At 42.0% G+C, this 18245-nt stretch overlaps 1 protein-coding gene across 3 annotated transcripts in view; it reads right to left on the bottom strand.

Moving 5' to 3' along the window:
• Positions 1–1737: 1737 nt before the first annotated feature.
• ATP6V0D2 (ATPase H+ transporting V0 subunit d2) overlaps positions 1738–18245 on the bottom strand; it is a 38539-nt gene continuing 22031 nt past the window's right edge. For all 3 annotated transcript variants that reach the window (XM_070748008.1, XM_070748006.1, XM_070748007.1), the window contains 6 exons: positions 11573–11751; positions 9967–10046; positions 7784–7861; positions 6915–7091; positions 4431–4508; positions 1738–2325 (listed from right to left, as the gene is read on the bottom strand). In XM_070748008.1, coding sequence (XP_070604109.1) covers positions 2164–2325; positions 4431–4508; positions 6915–7091; positions 7784–7861; positions 9967–10046; positions 11573–11751 — 754 coding nt within the window. In that variant the 3' untranslated portion in view covers positions 1738–2163. The remainder of the gene's footprint in view (positions 2326–4430; positions 4509–6914; positions 7092–7783; positions 7862–9966; positions 10047–11572; positions 11752–18245) is intronic.

Here is an 18245-nt window from a genome sequence, read left to right as displayed (position 1 = left end):
TGGTATATAAAGATATAACAATGTTTATATACATGTGATACTAGTAAGAGGGAAACATTAGGACAGGGGATGGAAGGCACACTGGTGCACTTATGCATGCCCCTTACTGACCTCTTAAGAATCGGGAGAGGTCAACAGTGGATAGTCTAAGGGTAAAGTTTTGGAGGTTAGGTGATGATACTACAGAGTCAGGGAGTGAGTTCCATGTACAGTGTTCCCTCGATTTTCGTGGGGGATGCGTTCTGAGACTGCCCGCCAAAGTCAAATTTCCGCGAAGTAGAGATGCGGAAGTAAATACATTATTTTTGGCTATGAACAGTATCACAAACCTTCCCTTAACACTTTAAACCCCTGAATTGCAATTTCCCATTCCCTTAGCAACTATTTAGATTATTTCTCACCATGTTTATTTATTAAAGTTTATTTAAAAAAATATTTATTAAAGGCAGATGAAAGTTTGGCGATGACATATGGATGTCATCAGGCAGGAAAAACCGTGGTATAGGGAAAAAATCCGTGAAGTATTTTTTAATTAATATTTTTGAAAAACCGTGGTATAGACTTTCCGTGAAGTTCGAACCTGCGAAAATCGAGGGAACACTGTATCATCTACTCGGCTATTAAAGTCGTATTTCCTGCAGTCAAGTTTAGAGCGATTTACTTTACATTTGTATCTATTGTGTGCTCGTGTGTTGTTGTGGTTGAAGCTAAAGTAGCCGTTGACAGGAAGAACGTTGTAGCAGATAATTTTATAGGCTGGAAGTTTTTAAGAAGAGAGATTGGACAACCATTTATCTGAAATGGTAAAGGGTTTCCTGCCTGAGCAGGAAGACCTCCAAGGTCCCTTCCTATGCTGTTATTCTGTTCTGATCTGTTCTACTCTACTCTGAATTTGGAAATCTTGGTTTCTACTTAATCTATTGCTGAATAGATTCCAACATCATCTGGCAGTGCTTCTTGTAACAGCAACCCTAGAGGAGAACTCTTACCATTATGCAGAACTTCCATTGCACCACTCTGCCATCAGTTTCAATTTTCTGAGCATACCCGCAGAAACCTTTGCTCTAGCTGCTAATTATTCACAAGCATCTTCAGTTTAAAGTACAGTGATCCCTCGATTATCGCGAGGGTTACGTTCCAAGACCTCTTGCGATAATCGATTTTCCGCAGTATAGTGGTGCGGAAGTAAAAACACCATCTGCGCATGCGCGCCCTTTTTCCATGGCCGCGCATGCGCAGATGGTGGAGCCGGGGCAGCGATGAAAGTGCGGAAACCGACAAAGATTGCTTTGAATGTCGGCTGCCCCCGCCCCCCCAGCGCGTCCGGCACCCTTGCCGCTACCGCCCGCTCGCCGCTCGCCCCGCCCGCCCGATCCACCCCTCTCACCGGCTTTTGGACACGGGTCCTCCTGCAGCAGCGCTGCCGAGCAGATCAGCTGCTGGGCGGCCGAAGAAACCTTCCCTGGGTCTTCCCCTCTGCCCACACAAAGGGGAAACCCCGATCTTTGGCTCCTCACTGCTGCCCGCCCGCCGCTCGCCCGCCCGCCCGCCACTCGAGAGCAAGAGATAGAGAAAGAGAGAGAAGGAAAGAAAGAGATGAGAGAGGGAGGAAGAGAGTGTGAGAGAGGAAGAAGCAAGATAGAGAAAGAGAGAGAGAAAGAAAGATGAGAAAGGAAGGAAGAGAGTGACGTCATCAGGTGGGGAAAACCGCGGTATAGCAAAAAAAACGCGGACGTATTTTTAATTTATTATTTTTTGAAAAACCGTGGTGTAGCGTTTCGTGAAGATCAAGATCGCGAAAATCGAGGGATCACTGTACTACCTAAACTGATTCTTATTTATCTTTTCAAGTGGCGCTTGCCTTTATATGGGAAATCAACTTTGACAGCTCTTTAAATGGATGGCTGCCTTTTGTAAAGGAGGATATTTGAAACACCCTAATCACAAGCTTTTGTATTCACTTTACATTTGTTGTAATATAATAACTAAAATAAATGCATAAATCATGCCATGCATTGTTTCACCTGAGCAGATCTAACATTTGGGAACAACAGAATGCTACAATTTCTTCCTAATGGCCAAATATGTAAACAGGCTAATTTTTGAAGAATAATTTAGTAAACAACCCTTAATAAATGACAACAGGCATCATTAACAATCAATTTAGAATATAGGGATGTAGTTGTTGATCTTTGTTCTGTGCCTTTGAGAAATGCATTCAGCAATCCATACAACATTTCTGCTCTCTTGTTCCTTCAGTTTAACGTAGGAATAAAAAACTCCAAAATGAAATTGACTATTAAATGCCAGCACGTTCATCTTGACCTGTACAAAAGGAGAGAGAGAGAGAGAGAGAGAGAGGAGAGAGAGAGAGAGAGAGAGAGGGAGAGAGAGAGAGAGAAATAGAACTGGTTATCTGTAAATCATGTCTTTCCCTCTTCGGAATTCAAAAGAGATTTACAAATGGCAGTAAACCTAAATGTATTTTCCTTTTGATTTGCTTAGTAAAAGCTGACCTAAGATGTTCTGTTCGGGTCTGTGAAGCCCGGATTCAAACTTTGAGACCCTGTAAAAACTTTTCCCTGCATATCTGAAACTTGAAATTTCTTGGCTTTGCATCATGTCAGGGGTTCTCTCTATGATAATTTTTTTTGAGGGGTGGGGGGCTTATTTTTTGCTGGGAAAAAAAAGTCACCAATCTTCTGTTCCCAGGTCTCCCTGACCCAGACCAAAAATTCTTTATTTTAGGTGTTTATATTTGGTCAATTTGAAAACTTATTTCCCTTGGAAAGTAGTCTGAACATTTCTGCACATAAGAAAAATATAAATGAACTGAAAAAACTAATGCTTATTGTTTTATTTTGCACATAAAAGCCCGCCCCCCTTTTTTGTGATTTTTTTTTCAATTTATAGATAGTTTAGCCTGCAAAATGCATTCAATTTTACTAAAGTTGGTGGGGGGGACGGGCTTTTGTGACCAAAATAAAAATATAAGCATTAATTTTTTCATTTCAATTTTCATTTCATTGTGTGCAGCAATGTTCAAACTAGTTTCCAAGTGAAAAACGTTTTCAAAAAGACCAAATATAAGTACCTAAAATGAACAATTTGCGGTCCGGGTCAAATAGACCCGGGAACTGTACAAGTGTGAGTTTTATCAAACAGAACAGCAGGGTTAACTATATCTGAGCATATGTGGCAATGCTTCAAATAGCTCAGAGGATCATCAAAAACAGCAGCATTCACAGAAGGGGCAAGGAGGGCAAAACTGTCAAAAACAGCATTGTGGTATTGTACTACTTGCTCCAGCCCTTTTCTATGTGAACTGTGACATTATCCCTGCCTCCTAGAGATGTAATTTGTGACAAGACATTCTGATACTGCTTTCATCATTCTGATGAAGAATGACAAGTTGTATGCCACCTATCACAAAGATTAAATATATGTCTTTTTTAAAAAAAATATTAGAAGCAAGGAAGTTTGTGAACCTTAGAGCAAAGTTCACACCAAACTTTGAGTCCCATATCAGAAAGGCCCACACTGCAAAAGAGGGTGGGTGCACCAAAAGATATTTAAAGGATGGGTATTACATTTAGTAATTAATTAATAATAATTTATTAGATTTGTATGCTGCCCCTCTCGGAGGACTCAGAGCGGTTCACAACAAACAATGCAATATAAAAATCCAATATTAAAAACAATATTTAAAACCCTTATTAAGAACAATCATGCAATCCAAACAAATCATACATAAAGTGGAACAGCCGAGGGGCATATAAATTTCCCCATGCCTGGCGACATAGGTGCATTCTCAGGAGTTTACGAAAGGCAAGGAGGGTGGGGGCAGTCCTAATCTCCCGGGGGAGTTGATTCCAGAGTGCCGGGGCCACCACAGAGAAGGCTCTTCCCCTGCTTTTAATGTATTAACAATAGTGTTTATTTATTATTAATTTGATCTGTATGCTTCCCCTCTCTGAGGATTCATATACCGCTTCATAGTGCTTTTACAGCCCTCTCTAAGCGATTTACAGAATCAGCATATTACCCCCAACAATCTGGTTCCTCATTTTATCCACCTCGGAAGGACGGAAGGCTGAGTCAACCTTGAGCCAGTGGTGAGATTTGAACTGCTGAACTACAGCTACCAGTTAGCTGAAGTAACCTGCAGTGCTGCACTCTAACCACTGTGCCACACCGTCTCTTTAATTAAAACTAAAGTTAATTAAAATTAAAGACGTGAAATATTTACATTAAAGCTTTTCCAATGCCCCTTTTCCCAACCTACTAATCTTGGAAAACTTTTTAAAAGTCCTTTCCTAGTCTTGGGTACATCCACAGAACATGTATCTGTTGGGAGGACAAATGTCTCAGAGTACATTGAAAAGAAAGAGTTTGAGAAGACGGTGTTTGAAAGGTGGATCAGATCTTACCTCAAGCTCAAAAAAAGCATCTTCCAAGGTTTTATCACCTGTACCACCTCCAACCATTTCAAAACAAGCCTTGTACTCCTGAAAGCACAAACAGCCATTAAATACAGTATTCTGTAAAACATTCACAAATTGTTTCCTTTTGCTTATATGTGATCTTGGTAAATCAATTATTCAGTGCATAGTTCTACTTCACATATTTTACAAATTTCAAAGCATGTTCCTTCCCCCCCCCCTTTTCTCCCCTTTCCTAAAATACTCCTTCAGAGAAAGTTTATAGAGGTCAGCACTCAATGACAATGCATTTGTATGTATAAGTTCTTGGATTCAGTTCTAATACCTTCAAACACAACTGCTCTTCAGTCACCATAAACAGAATCCAGCTAGGTGGATTGCTGTCCTGATTCAGTTTAATGTGTGTTCAATGAATCTTTTATGGCAATATCATCATTACATGGACTGGGCTCACACATCATGCTAACCTATAGTGTGCTTGGTTTTGTTTTTTGTTTAATATATAGCATAAAGCCAGTCAACATGATGAACAAGCCATGCTTATAATCAGGGTGTTATTATTCTGATATTCAAATAATTCTGATTTATTCAAGACATTAAAATGAATAACCTAGCTTCGTGTCAGCATTCCTTATTGCACATACAATAACAGAAAAACACAGCTATGTGAAATAAATTTGTTTTGCAACTATATCTTTACTACATCATTTTATTAAATAATTTTGATAATTTATAATTTTACAAAAGAACATAAAAATAAAGCCTTACGGTAAAAAAATACTTTATCTATTCCAGAAAATAGAATTTCCTTTTCTTTGAAGCTAATATACGTAAGTATTCTTACATTATGTTCAAATAACTAGCTCTTATAATCAGGTTCTAAATGTTCAACAACTGGTTGAGATAGAAAGCAGTACATTTTTCCCCCTGAAAGCAGGATATCTATCCTCATATTTTTAAATTATCTACTGGCCTAGAATCCTAAAGTGACTGTTTATAGGATTTGGGGTTCATTCCTGTTTGCTTTGAAAACTTGAAAAGAAAAATAACCTGAGTGTTATTTTTCAACAAGAAAAAAAATAAGTTGATGAAGAACCTATCAGTGAGCCCCTCAAGGTGTCAGAGTTCTTAAAACTTTATCAGAATTACATCTTGCCTTTAACTTAATAATTTAAAGTGATGTATATAGCACTCCATTCTATTTTTCCTATTACCTGTACAGTTGATAGAAAACGTCAACAGCATCAAAATGCAGGTGATCAAAACCATGTCATTTTTAATGCACCGTACGTTAAGAAGAGGTGTGGCCACAATTACCCAGTTTCATCCGTTATTAAGACGCTCTTCTTCTCTGGATGTCTCCTCCCATAATCCTCCCCTCAATTATATATAATAATAATAGTAATAGCAATAATAATAGTAATAATAATAATAATTATTATTATTATTATTATTTATTGGATTTGTATGCCGCCCCTCTCCGCAGACTCGGGGCGGCTAACAACAATAATAAACACAACATGTACAATCCAATAATAAAAAACAACTAAAAACCCCTATTATAAAACCAAACATACACACAAACATACCATGCATAACTTGTAATGGCCTAGGGAAAGAGCTATCTCAACTCCCCCATGCCTGGCAGTATAAATGAGTCTTGAGTAGTTTACGAAAGACAGGGAGGGTGGGGGCAGTTCTAATCTCCGGGGAGAGTTGGTTCCAAAGGGCCGGAGCCACCACAGAGAAGGCTCTTCCCTTGGGGCCCGCCAAACAACATTGTTTAGTCGATGGGACCCGGAGAAGGCCAACTCTGTGGAACCTTATCGGTCGCTGGGATTCGTGCGGTAGCAGGCGGTTCCAGAGGTAATCTGGTCCATTGCCATATAGGGCTTTAAAGGTCATGACCAACACTTTGAATTGTGACTGGAAACTGATCGGCAGCCAATGCAAGCCACGGAGTGTTGAAGAAACATGGGCGAATCTTCCATTACTGTATTATAATATCCTTTACTATATTATAACACTAATTATAACATCACTGTTTTTATCAGCAGTCATTCTCCTAGAACAATAATATTTTGTATCTCAGAAAAGCAAGAACAGCAAATGGAAATAGCAATCCCCACCATTGGCCAGAGAGTTCCAGGCATTTGCTTTAATGAAGCAGGTTCAATGTTATTCATTTGCTTTGTTTAGAATCTGGTATAGCCAGTGAAGAGCTACCACAATTTTCACTACCACACTGTGGGCGTGGCTTGTGCAGGATGCCCTGCATTTTCTTTCATCTTTCAGTGCAAATTGGGTGCTCTGGGGTGGAGCTCCATTTTTGCTACCCCTGTTCCATCCCATCTGGGCAGCAGCCCACCCCTGGATATATCCAACATGTAAGATTTTTAAAATTTGCCAATATGTACCCTAAAGTGGTAGAGATAGAATGTTTTTATCAGGCACAATTTGGAAATTACATACAGCATAGTAGTCCGCCACACCCTTCACTTGCTCATAATCCTCAGTCTTGGCAAGCATATCTAAGCCTTCTGGATACAGTCTGCCACAAGTTGGATACAGCGTCTGTCTGTCTTCTTTACTTAGTTCTGTTCCAAATGAATTAATGGTGATAATAAATGCCCGCCGGTCAGCTTCAAACTGAATAAAGTAAAACATATGACAATTTTACATATATTAAAAGAATCATTCATAGATGCATAACTGTTACGCTTAGTATTAGCAATCTACTGAAATCCTCTCTGGCTTGGCAATATTGAGTTTTTAAAATTGTGGGGTTTTTTCACCTAGTTAAGCTTTCTGCCCTAACCCTAATACTTTGTCAATAATATAAAATTAGGTAAATACCTTTTCCACCCAACTGGGAACTCACATTATTTCTTAGTAATGTAACATATTCCAAAGGAAGAATTGAAAGAGCAGAAATAAAGTTAGTTCTGTGCAGAAATATCTATACTTTTATCAATGAAATATTTCAAACCTTACTTATTCAAAAGAAATGCAGTTCAGGAAGTGATAAGTGCCTTTTTGAGAAAGGTGATTGTGGGTGTGGACACTTGCATACGCGCATGCTCTTTCAGCACCCAAGGAAAAAAAGGTTCGACATCATTGGTATAGACCAGTGTTTCCCAACCTTGGCAACTTGAATTCTGAGAATTGAAGTCCAAATATCTTCAAGTTGCCAAGGTTGGAAAACACTGGTATAGACTCTCCTGCCATGGGCAGGGTGTTGGACAAGAATACCTCCAAGGCTCCTTCCAACCCTACTCTATGTTCTAGGATAGCTAAGGTGAGAGATGAGATCTGAAGAAGAAATATTAATTTTTTCTTACCTCTAAAATGGGACACATTATATCTGCTGTAGTGCCATCTTCTTTTTTGCAGAATGCATAAAAGGCCTCAAGATAGGACTAGGAAATAGAACAGAAAATTAACAATATCTTTGAAAAACACTCTTTGAAAGATTTCAAATATGATTTAACCGGAGTTTTTAATTTTGATGCAAGTCCGGGACAATGGGAAAACTATGAATGCGTTATATTGTTTACTGCAGAATGAAAGTAGGGTGAATGTGTTTCTCCTACCATTAAACTTATAACTCAAAAAGATTTTTGTAGAACAAGACACTGAAGAGAACTGGATGCATCTCTCTGGTCTACTTTCTATTTGATTTGATGTGATTGCTGCTAGCAATCTTGGATATGATTTGAGAAGCAAGACATAGGCAGGGGTGGGCTGCTGCCCGGACAGGATGGAACGCATTGGGGTAGCAAAAATGGAGCTCCACCCCAGACCACCCAATTTGCACTGAAAGATGAAAGAAAATTCATTTATTCATTCATTCATTCATTCATTCATTCATTCATTCATTCATTTGTATGCCGCCCCTCTCCGTAGACTCGGGGCGGCTCAGAGCATACAATGAAACAATTCATAACAAATCTAATAAATTTAAAAACTTTTAAAAACCCCATTATTGAAACAGACATACACACAAACATACCATACATAAATTGTATAGGCCTGGGGGGGAGGTGTGCCTCAATTCCCCCATGCCTGAAGGCAGAGGTGGGTTTTAAGGAGTTTACGAAAGACAAGGAGGGTGGGGGCGGTTCTAATCACTGGAGGGAGCTGGTTCCAGAGGGTCGGGGCCGCCACAGAGAAGGCTCTTCCCCTGGGACCCGCCAGACGACATTGTTTAGTCGACGGGACCTGGAGAAGGCCAACTCTGTGGGACTTAATAGGTCGCTGGGATTCGTGCAGCAGAAGGCGGTCCCGGTGATATTCTGGTCCGATGCCATGAAGGGCTTTATATGTCAAAACCAACACTTTGAATTGTGACCGGAAATTGATCGGCAACCAGTGCAGACTGCGGAGTGTTGGTGTGACATGGGCATCCTGCATAAGCCACTCCCACAGTGTGGTAGTAAAACCTTTGGTATAGGGATAAGAATAAGTTATTCTCAATCATCCAAGTCATGCTTGATGCAAAGGTGTTTGAGGGTTTTCTCCCCAAAAGGCAGCTGACATTCTTGGGTGTTTAAATGAAGTCAGAAAAATATGATATACATTAGACCAAAGACATACTCATTCTGTCTTCTCCACATGTCCTTGCCTAAATTCTATATGTTGGATCCTATTCTTGAACTGAATGGCTTTTTGTGTGACAGATAATGTCATAAAGTGGAACAGAAGTCACAAGGTGTTGTGGTTCCGTCTGAGGCCCCTCCGGGAACGGCTGACCTTCTGTCGGTTTCCAGCTCATAGGGAGAGGCTGAGGAACAGGAGGTGCAGACAGACGAGGAGGAGGAATCCCAGGCTGAAGAAGAGGGAGGACAGCCAGAGTCCCACCAGGGGGATCTCTCCCCAGCAAGCAGCCTGGATTCCTTAGAGGAAAGTGCACAAGCCATAATTGATCTGCGACAACGAAGAGCTACTCAGAGACGGAATCAATTGGCTAAATACTTTCAGCATTAAAGTGGCAACAGCTGGGTTTGGGTGTGGTGCTCTTGGGAAAGGCTAAAAGGCAGACCCACCCTTCCTGGCTTGTGGAGTTTTATCTTTGAGAGTCGTGGGACCTGACTGTGAACTTTGGCGTCTTGGAATCCTGGTTTGTGCCTTTGACTATTGAAACCTTGAGGGGGGGGGTGCCAGCAAGAAGCTTGCTGTATTGACTGGACATCAGGACCCTGTTGTACCGTATTATATCCTGTCTGTTGGGAAGAACAGGTTTTCCTCTGTGCTTATTTTTTCCAGTTATAAAATACTTTTGGCTTTTACCAGAGTGTCTGGCTGTTTTTTCCAGTTGGTGTTGAGGTCTGGGGGAACCCAGACAGAACACAAAGTATCTTTGGGTTTTTTTGCCAATGCCAGTAATATATACATCTATTTTATTTGTAATCTTTTACCTATATTTATATTATACCGGTGATAAATCTACCACTTATTTTAGTATTCTTAATTTGTATAGATTTCTCTTCGCAAGAGAATTCAACAGAATTCAAGTGGGGTTTACCTTGTATAGTTTGTTGCGCATGAGTTCAATATTCATTTCATCCAGGTCATTTTCAGATATGCAGTCTTGAAAAAAAGCAGCTGTAAAGAATAATATTTAAACTATAGACCAAATTTCAAAAAAAAGTTCCTTTATTACATTTTTAAAAACAGGTTCAAATGTTAAGCAGTTTTTCTAATTATGAAAAAATAGAAGAGAAAATAGAAAAGCGACATGATTATGGAGAAATGTTAATATTAAATTCCCAGAAGAATTGTGTCAAAATTAAAATTGCAAATGATAGCCATAGCTTCCTGGGATGCCTTTCTGAAATACTAGCTCACTATGGTTGGCTCTTGTTGTTGTTAATGATGACATTGATATAAGGAAAGTGATACATTTTATAGTGGCTAGGACAGTGATTGTGAACCTTTTCAGCACTCTGAGTGCCCAAAAGGGAGCATGCGCATGTGCATGCTCATCTGGGCCACAACCCAGAAGAGAAGCTGCCCAGGGCGTATATGCGTGCCTGAAAATGAACTTCTGGTTTCCGGCATGCACATGCAGCCAACTAGTCTTCTAGGTTTCTTAAAGACAACTATATTCAGACCCTGTTTCTGGAATTGGCAATGTGCTACAAACACCCAACCCTGTGATGGCAAACCTATGGCATGCATGCCTGAAATGGCACACATAGCCATGTTGCCTGGTACGCACGGCATTGCCCGTTCCTCTTCCAGGTTTCTGGCACGCATGCACAAACATCAATTATTTATTTATTCGATTTTTATGCCGCCCTTCTCCTTAGACTCAGGGCGGCTTACAACATGTTAGCAATAGCACTTTTTAACAGAGCCAGCCTATTGCCCCCACAATCCGGATCCTCATTTTACCCACCTCGAAAGGATGGAAGGCTGAGTCATCTTTGATTAGCTGGCCAGCATGTATGTTCACACAGCAAAAAGAAAGACCAGCTTTTCCAGTTTCCAGCACTGCCACACGCAGGAAGGCTAGCTGATCACTTCATATGCATGCTTGCCAGAAACCCTGAAAAGGAACGGGTGATGCCGCTTGTGGCAGGCAACATGGCTAAGTGTGCCACTTTGGGCACACATGCCATAGGTTCACCATCACAGAAACTAGGGTATTGGCAGCACATTGCCAATTCCAAAAACAGAATCTGAATATAGTTGTCTCTAAGAAACCTATATAATTCTCAAATTATGGATATTATTGCAGAACGGGTTAGGAAAAGTGATAGAAAAGTTTTCAAGTTCAAGTTCCGTGGCTGGTATATGTATATCAGATTTGAAATCTTGGATATTGTTTGTATTTTTCTCCTTTTAACTGATTTACTATAATAAAATAAATGCATAAAAAGCAAGTTTTCGTGCCAAGGGTTATACCGTGTGATCTACTTAGCTAAAGGATGTGTAAAAACTATTGAATATTTTTGCTTTCCCAGCACTAAAATGATATATGAGCAGTAATCACCAAGTAAATCAGAGCTTAATCAGTGATGTTCATTTTGATGTGCCACATTTTTTTTAAGGAAGAAGTTATAATAGGAAATGTTCTCTTCCGTGGGAACATACTTAGAAATCTATGACAAGATTGAGCGACGTACCTAATGGTGTGTCCACCAAGATTGCATTGAAGAGCTCTGCAGGGTTTGGAGCAATGCTGACAGCTTCCATTTGCTCGAAGTTGCCCAAAGGATGGCACTTAAGAACCAATTCATCTATGGGTCTTTGGCGCAAAGTACCAGTAATCAGGAGAATCACATTATCAATCATATAACTATACCTAGTATGATAAGATAAATCAGTCAAAAGGTTTTATTGCATTCTCTGAAAAATATTTTAAAATCCAAGAATCAAGTTAATGTTAAATCTAATATCTTGGGCTTTGTAGCAGAACGTTAATTTTCCTCTAAGCAGGGATCATATGATAAAATGGAAATAAAATTTTGTTCACAATGCATGCTACATTAAACAAAATGACAATATCATCTAAAAGAAATCTGTTTTGCAGAGCGTAGCACATTAAGAAGTGGGAAAAGTTCAACTCTTTTTACATTTCATTATCTACATGTGGATTTTGTAATCCTCATTCTTCCTCGTCTCTCTTATCAGCCATTCTGAAATTTACAACCTCCAAATATTTTGGACCACAACTCTTACCAATCCTGGTCCTACCGTGTTTCCCCGAAAATAAGACAGTGTCTTACTTTCTTTTTACCCCCAAAAGCCCCACTACGTCTTACTTTCGGGGTATGTCTTACATTGGAAAAAAATTGAAAGGGTCGCATTCCCGAAGGCATCTCCCCAGAGTCCAGAAGGGCAGCCACGGGACAGGAGCCTCGTGAGCCCTTTTCCAAGTTCAACCTCAGGGCTCCAAGCGGCGTACACGCGTGGAGCCACAGACGTGTGTCGGGGAAGCGTGTGTCTGGAGGGGAGGAGCCGCTCTGCGCAGTTGGGCAGCCCCACCTGCCTGCCGGAAAGGAGGCGGGCGAAGGAGGGCGCAGCTCCGGCCGCTCGCCTCGGAGCTGGTCGGCCTCGCTGGCCGCTTGCAGCCAAGCCTCGGCAGGACTCGGTTGCTGGGACGAGCGCCTTCGCTGCAAGCCGCCGCCCGCTTGGCTCGCTTCGGACCAGCGCCGTCCTTTGCTTTGCCAAGCCAGGGAAGAGGCGGTGGCGCCGCGGTGAGGCGAAGGCGAGGGGCGCGCGGGGAGCTTGGAAGCGACATCATCGGGCTCCCCCCCCGGCAATACCCCCGTGTTTCCCTGAAAGTAAGACATATGTCTTACTTTCAGGGTACGGCTTATATTAGCCGACCCCCCTGAAACCCCCGATACGTCTTACAATCGGGGGTGTCTTACTATTGGGGAAACAGGGTAGCAACTGGGATGACAGTACTTGGAATAGGTCTAGGAAAAGAATGTTACTTTATATTGATAAATAGGAGACACATGCTACTGACTCTTATTAATAAGTCACATAGCAATGTGTCTGAAGACACATCTCTGCCTTCTTCTTCTCTGGGTGCTAAGTCATTTGGGTTAAATATTTAATTTTTCCTCTTAAAGTTATTTATTTATTCATTCATTCATTCATTCATTCATTTAATTTTTATGTCGCCCTTCTCCTTAGACTCAGGGCGGCTTACAACATGTTAGCAATAGCACTTTTGAACAGAGCCAGCCTATTGCCCCCACAATCCGGGTCCTCATTTTACCCACCTTGGGAGGATAGAAGGCTGAGTCAACCTTGAGCCAGTGATAGGATTTGAACCGCTGACCTACAGATCTACAGTCAGCTTCAGTGGCCTGAAGTACAGCATTCTACCTGCTATGCCATCCCGGCTCTTAATTAATACATTTTATAAAGAAGATGTATGCAGACTTTCCCATTTTTACATAGGACAAGAAGGCTAGATTGGTGATGTTAGGGACTTATCATTACTAGTGATGGGCGAACCCAACGGTGTTCGGGTTCGGCAAGTTCGGACGAACTTTACGCAAAATTTGGCCAAACCCGAACCAAACCCGAACTCGAACCCGTACGGGGAATCCCTCCCACGAAGAGATTCCGGGGGCGGAGCTTTGACATCACCGGCAGGTTGCTAAGGACGCCAAGGTGATCACTTCCTGGATTCCATGGAATCCAGGAAGTGATCACCTTGGCGTCCTTAGCAACCTGCCGGTGACTTCAAAGCTCTGAACACTGAACACGACCCCGAACTTTGCCCGAAGTTTGAAAAAAATTCGTGTTCGTGTTCAGCATACCGAACACCGCAAAATTTGGTACGGACCCGAATTGTGCGGGTTCAGTTCGCCCATCACTAATCATTACATTCTAAGAAATGAATTATCAATTAAAATACATTTATTTAATTGCAGAACTATATATTGCTGACTCCCAAACACACACTCAGCAAGTTGCAAAAATACAATAAAATCTACTTCCACTAAAGCAGAATATCGAGTCCAAAATTACATTGGCATCCCAGCAAGCATATTAAAACACATGGAATATTTTAATTTATGCATCTCACTTTTTATGATATTATATTAACTCAAATTGGTGAATAAATCCAATACAACTTCCTCATCCTATTTTCTTCATAACAACAGCCCTGTGAGGTGGGTTGGACTGAGAGAAAGTGACTTGCCCAAGGTCACCCAACTGAATTTTATAGTGAATTTTATTTACTGCAAATCAGGAAAAAAAAATCAATTACTAACAAATGACTTGTCCGCGTGTTTTGAGGCTCCGCATTAGTGTATTAAACGATCCTATCAAGTAATTTATATTGTTTTTCTTTGAATGAGCATTACATCATTCTCTTTCACACAAAACACATATTTTTGGACAGCAGTCATTTATTTCAATGGAGCTTGAAAGTGCTTAACATGCTCCATTTCTATTTAAATTTATTCAAAAGGCATAGAATTTATTCACCACACAACAGCAGCAACAGCGGTGAACCTTTTTTGGCTCGGATGCGAAAGGAGTGCACGCACGCACCATAGCGTGTGCGCCAGTGCCCACATCCACAATGCAATGCCCTTCCTCACGCATGCACACAATCCCCATGCTCCCCCTTGAGCATGTTTTCTCAGACCTCATTGAAGCCTCTGGACTTCTGGTAGGCCCATTAGACTTTTTTTCGCTTTCCCCAGGGTTCATGTGAAAAATGGACCAAATGGAAGTTCATAAACTAACTTCTGGTTGGGCAGGTAGGCCCTTTTCCTGAAGCCTGGGGAGAGCGAAAATGTCCGAAAAAAAGCACAAAAAGCAGAGCTGACGTAGAGCAATGCCTCGCGTGCCCTTAGATATGGCTCTGTGCGCCACCTGTGGCATTTGTGTGCTATAGGTTCGTCACCACTGGACTATGGGAATCATTTGCTATAAATTTATTTCCTTAAAAGTATGCAAATGTTATCACATGAAATAACATGTTGTTTTTCTGTACACACAATTATCATTATTTTTTATTTATTTTGTCAAGTATGTATTTGTAATGTGCATATTTATTTATTTATTTATTTATTATTATTTATTTATTTATTTATTTATTTATTTATTTATTTATTTATTTATTTGATTTGTATGCCGCCCCTCTCCGAAGACTTGGGGTGGCTAACAACAATAAAAAAGACACTGTAAACAAATCTAATATTAAAAACAATCTAAAAAACCCCAATTTCAAGAACCAATCATACATACAAGCATACCATGTATAAATTCTATAAGCCTAGGGGGGAAGGAAAAAATTTCAATTCCCCCATGTCTGATGACAGAGGTGGGTTTTAAGGAGCTTGCAAAAGGCAAGGAGGGTGGGGGCAACTCTGATATCTGGGGGGAGCTGGTTCCAGAGAGTCGGGGCCGCCACAGAGAAGGCTCTTCCCCTGGGTCCTGCCAGACGACATTGTTTAGTCCAGGGGTCTCCAACCGCCGGTCCGCGGACCGGGACTGGGCCGTTGGGGGTTTTCAGCCGGTCCGCGGCGCCAGGGCCCCCTCGGCCTTTCCGCGCTGCCCACCGCCCGCCCGATTTGCCCCCTCTGCTCCTCTGCCACCTCCTGCCTTTCACCGCAGCTCCTCCCGCACCCGGAACGCACGCCCTGCCCGCCTCACATTTGCCGAGAGGACTTTCGCCCCGGGCTCTCAGCAAGGGGGCTGCATGAGAGGCGGGGCCGGCGGAAGGTGATATTCAATGTCGGGGGCGCACGGGTGGTTTTGCGCGCGCTCCCTATCTCCCTGCTAGCCCACTCGGAATACTGTATTCAAAATAAGAAAAGCCTTCGCCGGCAAAGGCTTTTCTTATTTTGAATACGTATTCCGAGTGGGCTAGCAGGGAGATAGGGAGCGCGCGCAAAACCACCCGTGCGCCCCCGACATTGAATATCACCTTCCGCCGGCCCCGCCTCTCATGCAAACCCCCTTGCTGGGAGCCCGGGGCGAAAGTCCTCTCGGCAAATGTGAGGCGGGCAGGGCGTGCGCGCGTCACCGCTGAGAAGAACGGAGAGAGAACGAGAGTGAGTGAAAGCAACAGACAGCAAGATAGAGAGAAAGTGAGAAACAGAGAGTGAGAGAAAGGGGGGGAGAGAAAGAGATAGCAAGAGAGAGAGAACAAGAGAGAGAAAGAGCGTGAGAAACAAAACAAGAGAGAAAGAGTGAGAGAGAGAGAAAGCAAAAGAGACAGAAAGAAAACAAGAGAGAGAAAGTGAGAAGAAGAGAGAGAAAGAGGGGGGGAGAGAGAGAGAAAGAGAGAGGGGGGAGAGAGAGAAAGAGAGGGAGAAAGAGGGAAAGGGGGGAGAGATAGCAAGAGAGGGAGAGAGAAAGAGAGAGGGAAAGGGGGAGAGAGGGGGGAGAGAAAGAGGAGATAAAGGAAGAGGAGAGAGAGAAAGGAAGAGAAAGAAAGAAAGAGGGATAGAAAGAGAGAGAGAGTGAGAGATGCTCAGTGAGCCTTTCTTTGAAGTTGCCTTTCTTTCTTTCTTTCTCTTTCTTTCTTTCTTGCTCTTTTTCTTTCTCTCTTTTACCTTTCCTTCCTCTATTTCTTTTCTTTCTCCTTCCTACCTTCTTCCCTCCCTCCCTCCAGTCCTTCCTCTCTTACTCTCCCCTTTCATAAGTTTCCTTGCTTCCTTCCTCTGTTCCTGTCCCTTCCCTCTTTCCTTCTTCCTTCCTTCCTTCCTTCCTTTCCTCCCTTCCTTTCCTCCCTCCATTTCTTGCTTTCCTTTTCCTTCCTCCCTTCTTTCCTCCCTCATTCCCTTCTTTCACTCCTTCCTCTCTTACTCTCCCCTTTCACACCTTTCTTTGCTTCTTTGCACCCTTCTTCTATTCCTGTACCTTCCCTCTTTCCTTCCTTCCTTCCCACCCTCCGTCCATTCATTCACCCATTCCTCTCTTGATCGCCCCTTTTACGGCGCCGCTGACAGCTAGCTCCCCCCCCCCACCGGGCCATGGAAAACTGGTCTAGCTGAAAGCCGGTCCCTGGTGCAAAAAAGGTTGGGGACCTCTGGTTTAGTCGATGGGACATGGAGAAGGCCAACTCTGTGGGACCTAACTGGTTGCTGGGATTTGTGCGGCAGAAGGCGGTCCTGGAGATATTCTGGTCCGATGCCATATATAACATTGTTTATATACATAAGAAGGGTACTGATAAGAGGAAACAATTGGACAGGGACGGTAAGCATGCTTATGAACGCCACTTGTTGATCTTGTAGGCTTGTTACAGATTTTACTTTGATAGAATCAGAAGGGAGTTAGGTTCTAAATCACTCTATCTCAATAGGCATTTTCAGCAAAGGAACCCAAAACATTGGTGGCAATTCAGAAGACAAAGTCATGTTGTTGCCTAAGATAATGACAGATGACTCCCAGTCTCCAGTCTAAGTGCATGTTACTCAAAGTCACTCAGTTACTCTGACATTTGAGGAGAACAAAAAACCTTCTATGCTGTGAAGATGTAGCAATAATGAACACAACTAACACATCATTGTTCTTTTTTAAGCATCAAAATTAGCTGCCTAAGGGGAATGTATATAAGCTAAAATCAGTCACACTGTTTTTCAAGGAAAGGTCTTTAGAAGACATTGTAGATCCATCTCTGCATCTGTTAATTAAAATAGATAAATAAGAAAACAGAGGCTTTAGAAATGTCTTCGCAGATTGCCATATCTCCCAGAATTCTTGTGGATGCATAGCATCATAATAAAAAATCTAGCATAAAGGCAATCTGATTTGAACTTGGTGGTGATTTGAATTTGGCAATGTTATAAAAATGTCTTTCCTTTGTCATAGCTTTTATTTATTTTCTGTCTATCAAATAGCTATGGAATTCCTAGATAGTTCTCCATTCAAGTAATTTATCAAGGTTGGCTCTACTTACCGTATTTTTCGGACTGTAAGACGCACCGGTGTATAAGGCGCACCAAGATTTCTAAGAGATAAGTAAGGGAGGGGGAGTTTTTGTCCTCCACTACCCCCAGGACCATTCTGCAAGCTTCCAAACCCTCTGTTTTTCACAAAAATGGGAGTGTTTTTGCCTTCGCCCAGCCCCCAGGAGCATTTTGCAGGCCTCTCAAACCCTCTGTATAGCCCGCTCTCTACATGGAGCTACCTTTGAAAAGTGTTCGGAAAGTTCAGATCGTGCAAAATGCAGCTGCGAGAGCAATCATGGGCTTCCCCAGGTATGCCCATGTCACACCAACACTCCGCAGTCTGCATTGGTTGCTGATCAGTTTCCGGTCATAATTCAATGTGTTGGTTATGACCTATAAAGCCCTTCATGGCATCGGA

Source organism: Erythrolamprus reginae, chromosome 3 (genome assembly GCF_031021105.1).
Source record: "Erythrolamprus reginae isolate rEryReg1 chromosome 3, rEryReg1.hap1, whole genome shotgun sequence".
NCBI classification, from domain to species: Eukaryota; Metazoa; Chordata; class Lepidosauria; order Squamata; family Dipsadidae; genus Erythrolamprus; species Erythrolamprus reginae.
The sequence above is the reverse complement of the archived record's forward strand: the minus strand, read 5'-3'. Positions and strand labels throughout refer to the sequence as shown.